At 47.6% G+C, this 6,138-nt stretch overlaps 1 protein-coding gene across 1 annotated transcript in view; it reads left to right on the top strand.

The window, feature by feature from the left end:
- The window catches only part of PLA2G6 (phospholipase A2, group VI (cytosolic, calcium-independent)), a 59,304-nt gene that overhangs the window by 21,598 nt on the left and 31,568 nt on the right, over positions 1-6,138 (top strand). The window contains exons 3-4 of the mRNA XM_010845092.1: positions 3,316-3,531; positions 4,561-4,744. Of these exons, the coding sequence (XP_010843394.1) occupies positions 3,316-3,531; positions 4,561-4,744 (400 nt within the window). The remainder of the gene's footprint in view (positions 1-3,315; positions 3,532-4,560; positions 4,745-6,138) is intronic.

Genomic DNA, 6,138 nt, shown 5'->3' with positions numbered 1-6,138 from the left:
CTGAGGTTACTGATATTTCTCCCAGCAGTCTTGATTCCAGCTTGTGCTTCATCCAGCCCAGCGTTTCTCATGATGTACTCTGAATATAAGTTAAATAAGCAGGGTGACAGTATACAGCCTTGACGTACTCCTTTTCCTATTTGGCCATCTGTTGTTCCATGTCCAGTTCTAACTGTTACTTCCTGACCTGCATACAGATTTCTCAAGAGGCAGGTCAGGTGGTCTGGTATTCCCATCTGTTTCATAATTTCCCACAGTTTATTGTAATCCACATAGCCAAAGGCTTTGGCATAGTCAATAAAGCAGAAATAGATGTTTTTTTTGGAACTCTCTTGCTTTTTTGATGATCCTTGACCCTACAGAACTATAATTGGCACTTTGACATCTTCCAGAACAATAAAGGGGTCTTAGAACCCTTTAACTCCATTTATCCCCATCAAGACTTCTATGCCATCTATTATTTTTATAGTATTTTTAATTTAAATCCAATAAGACATTATACTCTCAGTATTTACTTAGATTCATTCCCATATTTACCATTTTTATGGTGCTTAATTTTTTTTTTTTCCTGCCTCTTTGACCACCCACCTAGGGTCAAGATCCTTCTGCCTGAAGAGAATCCATTTATATTTCCTTTTGTTTGGGTCCACTAATGAAACAATCAACCTGTTTGCTTTTCTCTCTCTTTTTATCCTTTGGTGAAATATTTTAATTTCAAATTCATACTTGAAATTTTTTTCTGGGTGTAGAATTCTTAATGCCATTTATTCTCTTTTAATTCTTTAAGGATGTCATCTCATTATCTCATTCCATTGTTGAGCTTGTTGAGCTTCATTGTTGAGTCTCATGCTTGCCTTCTGAAGATAACCTTTTTCCTCTTTCCTTTTTTTAATGTTTTCTCTTTGCATTTTGTTTTTAGCAGCTGTAACGTGGCACATGTGTCAGTTATCGCCACATTACAATATGTTGACCAATATATGTTACTCTCTGTTATTACTATGCAACAGACTCCTCCAAAACTTAGTGGCTTAGAACAGTATGTTACTGCTCAGTCACTTCAGTCGTGTCCGACTCTGTGCAACCTCAGAGACGGCAGCCCACCAGGCTCCCCCGTCCCTGGGATTCTCCAGTCAAGAACACTGGAGTAGGGTGCCATTTCCTTCTCCAATGCAGGAAAGTGAAAAGTGAAAGGGAAGTCGCTTAGTCATGTCCGACTCTTCGCGACCCCATGGGCTGCAGCCCACCAGGCTCCTCTGTCCATGGGATTTTCCAGGCAAGAGTACTGGAGTGGGGTGCCATTGTTATTTAGCCCACAAATCCGTGAGTTGAGCGCACCTTAGTGGGAAAGGCTAGTTTGATTCTATTGGGTTGGCCAAAAAGTATGTTTGAACCCAAATGAACTTTTTGGCCAACTCAATACATGGTATTATCTGTGACTTGACTGCATGATCCAGTTCTAAGATGACTAGCAACTGGCAAGTTGGTGCTGGCTGTTGACTGGGAGTTCATTCAGGGTTAAGGTTTCAGGGCTGAGAGTCATCCCCATAGGTGCTTCAGCTTCCCTGCAGTGTGATGGTTGAGTACCAAGAAAAAAGAGATAGAGGCTTCCAGTCTCTGAAAGCCTTGGTCTAAAAACTAGGATAGCATAACTTCCATCATACTGTCTTTGTAAAGCAGTTACAAAGCCAAATTAAAGGATAAAAAGTGAAAGAAAGTTGCTCAGTTGTGTCTGACTTTTTGCAGTCCCATGGAATGTAGCCCACCAGGCTCCTCTGTCCATGGAATTCTCCAGGCAAGAATACTGGCATGGGTAGCCATTCCCTTCTCCAGGGGATCTTCCTGACCCAGGGATCAAAACTGGGTCTCCTGCATTGCTGGCAGATCCTTTACCATCTGAGCCACCAGGGAAGATTAAAGAATAAAGACACTGCTCAGTGGCTCAGTGGGAGGAGTGTAAGTGTGGATTTGGTGAGGGGGGTAGATTAGTAATTTAGGATATAGGATATTTTATATCCTATATATATTGGATATTTTAAATTGATGGAATAATGCTTTCCACCAGTTTTGGAAAGTTCATAGTCATTAAGTCTTCAAGTGTGGTTTCGTACAGTTCTCTTTATTTTTAGAAACATTGATGAACCAGTTCTGGTTTTGGTTGCACTGGGTCTCGTTGCTGCGTGCAGGCTTTCTCTCGTTGCAGAGGGTAGGTGCCGCTCTCTAGTTGTGGGTGGGCTTCTCACTGTGGCGGCTTCTCTCGTTGTGAGACACAGGTTCTAGTGCCTGGGCTCCAATAGTTGCAGCACAAAGGCTCAGTAGTTGCCACCTGTGGGCTCTAGAGCACAGGTTCAGTCATCGTGGCACGTAGGTTTAGTTGCTCCGCAGCAGGTAGAATCTTCTCAGACCAGGGATTGAACCCATGTCCCCTACATTGACAGGCAGACTCTTATCCACTGTACCACCAGAAAGGTCTTATATAATTCTTTTTCTATTCCATTTTTGTGGCTCCACCTATCTGTGTGCTAGAGCTTTTCATGATATAGTGTATGTGCTTAGTCACTCAGTCACGTCCGACTTCGTGACCCCACAGACTGTAGCCTGCCAAGCTCCTCTTGCCATGGGGTTTCTATGTCTTTTATCTATTTTCCTGTATTTTCCAAGATTTATCTCTCCATGTTTTATTCTGTTTACTCTCTTCTGACCTATCTTCCTTTTCACTAATTTTCTATTCAGCGTTGTCCAATCTGCTATTCTGCCTAGCCACTGGGCTCTTAATTTTGGCTATTGTATTTGTCAGTTCTTCAATTTCCACTTGGTTGGTTCTTGTTTTTAATAGTTTAAGGTGATTTGCCAAAATTGTCTGTTTTGCCCTCTTGAATATTATCACAGTTATTTTGTCTGTATCAGATAGCGTCAGTGTTTGCAGCCCCACCCCACCCCTATTTATAGATCTGTTTCTGTTGTGTATTGTTTCTGTTAGTTTTCTTTCATATTTTCTTATCTCCTCATGGGCCTGGTGAGTTTTGATTACATGCTGGGCCATGGATATGCAGCAGTGCTTGTGGAAATATATGTGATGTTATTTTTTAAAAAAGAAAGAAAAGACCGGAAATCTTTTCAGATAAAAAGGAAGCACCACTTCCATTTAAGGGTGTGTGTGGGAAGAAGGAGAGTCCAGCTGGAGCAGGTCAGTCCACACCTGGAAGCAGGCAAGGACCTGTTTGAGGGGACGCAAGTCTTTGGATTCCATCAAGGGCATGGGCTGAGGGCCTCTTCTGGCTCATGTTCATGTCTTCCTCCTCTGTCCTGGCTCCTCAGACTCTTCCAGCTGGAGACAGAGGCTGACGCCCTGGTGAACTTCCAGCAGTATTCTTCCCAGTTGCCACCCTTCTACGAGAGCTCCACCCACATCCTGCAAGCTGAGGTCCTGCAGCAGCTGACCGACCTCATCCGCAGCCACCCCAGCTGGTCGGTGGCCCACCTGGCGGTGGAGTTGGGCATCCGAGAGTGCTTCCATCACAGCCGCATCATCAGGTGGGCGGGGGACCTGACCAGGTGGGGCGGGAGGGCAGGACCCTGGAGACACTGGGAGTGGGGATGGGGAGTTCTCAGCCCTGCCTCAGTTCCCTCCATAGCATCAGAGGTGGCCCAGAACATTTGACTCAAGAAGGGGGCGGCACTGCCTCTGGGTTGGAGTGGAGGAATGCTGACTGAAGTCAGAGAGCACTGAAATGTTTCCGGAGTGGCTACCAGGGGCCAGGTCCCTGGTCACTGTTTTTGATACACCATGAACTTGAATCCTCTTGACATGTCCAGGAGGTGGTGTCACTCTAGTGAGAGGTTATGGGTCTTGTAAGGTCACTCAGCTGACGAGGCTCCAGTGCCTTGGTGTCTCCTTCCAAAGGCTTGTTGCCCTTCTAAAGCCGCAGCACTTTCATTCGTACATCCATTCGGCCAACACGTGTCAGTGGATACCCCTGGTGAGGACCCCGTGCCGGCCAGCGGACTCCAGCTCGCCATCCTGCCCTGAGGTGGCCGTGCCTCCAGTTTTCCACCTCAGACATCTTGCTTCCACTCCCAGCCCCAAAGCTCAAAACCCTTCACTGTCCTTTACAGCTTAACCAGCCTGTTTCCGGACGTCATGGTGTTTCATCTCACAATAGTTCTATCCGTTTCCTAGGGCAGGCCTGGCAGGTTTTATTTTTTATAGTTTTGTAGATAAGGTTATTGAAGCCTGGAAAAAGCTTAAGTGAATTGCCCAAGGTTGGTGAGATTTCTGTCTTCTGCGATTCTTTCTACACCACCCCACTGCTCACTTCAGGCTGAGGTGGCCTTCAGGCACGTCCCTCATACACGTGTGCACACTGAACTAAAAATGGAGAAGAAAATGACGTCTGATACAATAACTCGGTGACTCAGCCCTGGGTTTGAAGCAGACGGCTCGAGCAGGGCACGAACGCTCTTGGACTCCTCGCCCACCTCCCTTGAGTGTGCCCTTGGCTTTCTCAGCACCCGCCCACTTGGTGCCACACCTCTCACCCCCCAGCCCTCCCTCCTCTGCAGCTGCGCAAATAACAAGGAGAATGAGGAGGGCTGCACGCCCCTGCACCTGGCCTGCCGCAAGGGCGACACCGAGGTCCTGGCGGAGCTTGTGCAGCATTGCCGCGCCAACATGGACGTCACCGACAACAGCGGGGAGACCGCGTTCCACTACGCAGTCCAGGGTGACAGTTCCCAGGTGCTGCAGGTGAGCAGGCGTGGGGGCCGGGCGACTGGTGCTGGCCACACCTTACAGTGCCCACGGCTGTCTTCGGGACCCTGGGCTCAGGTGTCACTGCCCCACCTTGATCCTTGAGGCCTGAGCTCCTCCATGGTGGGTCTACCCCACACCCGACTCTTTCCTCTGCAAGCTTGTCACGGAGACACATCCTTGACCCCTTTGGTCCAATGACCGAGGGAAAGTCCTCCAGCCCAGCAAACTGAGCTCGAAGTCCAGACCCGCCCATCAGTTTATCCCAAACACCCGCCATAGGCCTGACCCCTGGGCTGGGTGAATGCATTTCAGCTCCTGCCTCGAGGTGCCCATGGTCCAGCAGGACCTGGGACTTAACTTTTTACAGGAACTCAAGCAAATAAAACTCCATTGGGCTGCTGTGGGCATTTGTGCCAGAGAGGCTCCTTCTGTTAAAGTTTTGATTAGCTGGGCAGAAAAATAAAAAATAAAAGTTGTGGGCGAGTAGATCAAGTGACAAAAAAGCTACCTTCTATATCAGATAGAAGAGACAGAATAGTGGGCTGTATTTTATTGCCTAGAATTAGAAGATTCTTCCAAAGATTATATCCTTGTCTCTGCCCTTGACATTAGACTGGAACCACATTATTCCAGAAAATGTGGATTCCCGTCTTATGATTAGTGCTCAGCGGGAAGGGAATTCTGCACCCACTGTTGAACTTCACCCTTACTGAGACCCCGCTGTGGGCCCAGCACAGCGCCACATGGAGCCTAACTCCAAGCAGAGGGTGGGACACATTCATCAATACCTGTCCTTCATCCCTGGTCTTGTATCTGGCCCTGCACTCAGTGTTATATGTGTTCTAGTTAATTCTCTGTGGATGGGGGCTCTTGTCCTCTCCTCACCAAGGAGACCAAGGTTCAGTGCAGTTAAGAAATGTGCCCAGGGAGGACCACAGAACTGTGAGCGGCAGAACTGTCCTTGAGTCAGGCCTGGATGCCAGCACCTCAGCTTCCCTGCTGGGTCCCCAACCTGTTCTCAGACCCAGCCAATCACAAGGGCCCACAGGGGTCATAATTAACTTCAGGGAGACAACTTTCAGCCACAACCAAGGAAATAAAAGCCTTGCAGTTGTCTTATGAATACTGGTATGTTGTTTTGTTTTCTTTTAAAGAAATTATACCCACACAGAGCAAAACAATATTCAGGCAGGATAGAAGGATATACAGTGAAAAGCAAGTCTTTTACTCCTTCCCAGACCCCCCAGTGCCCATCCCAGATACAACCTGCTTTTAAGTTTCCTGATTGAGAAAATTTTCATGCACGCCAAAGTCGGGCCATACCAGCGCCCCAGCCAACCCTGGCACAGCCAGCTTCTTCCTGGCCCTGGAGCCTCCTTTCTCCGTTG

The sequence above is a fragment of the Bison bison genome, unplaced genomic scaffold (assembly GCF_000754665.1).
Source record: "Bison bison bison isolate TAMUID 2011002044 unplaced genomic scaffold, Bison_UMD1.0 scf7180017864213, whole genome shotgun sequence".
NCBI classification, from domain to species: Eukaryota; Metazoa; Chordata; class Mammalia; order Artiodactyla; family Bovidae; genus Bison; species Bison bison.
This window is presented reverse-complemented; position numbering and strand designations above follow the sequence as displayed.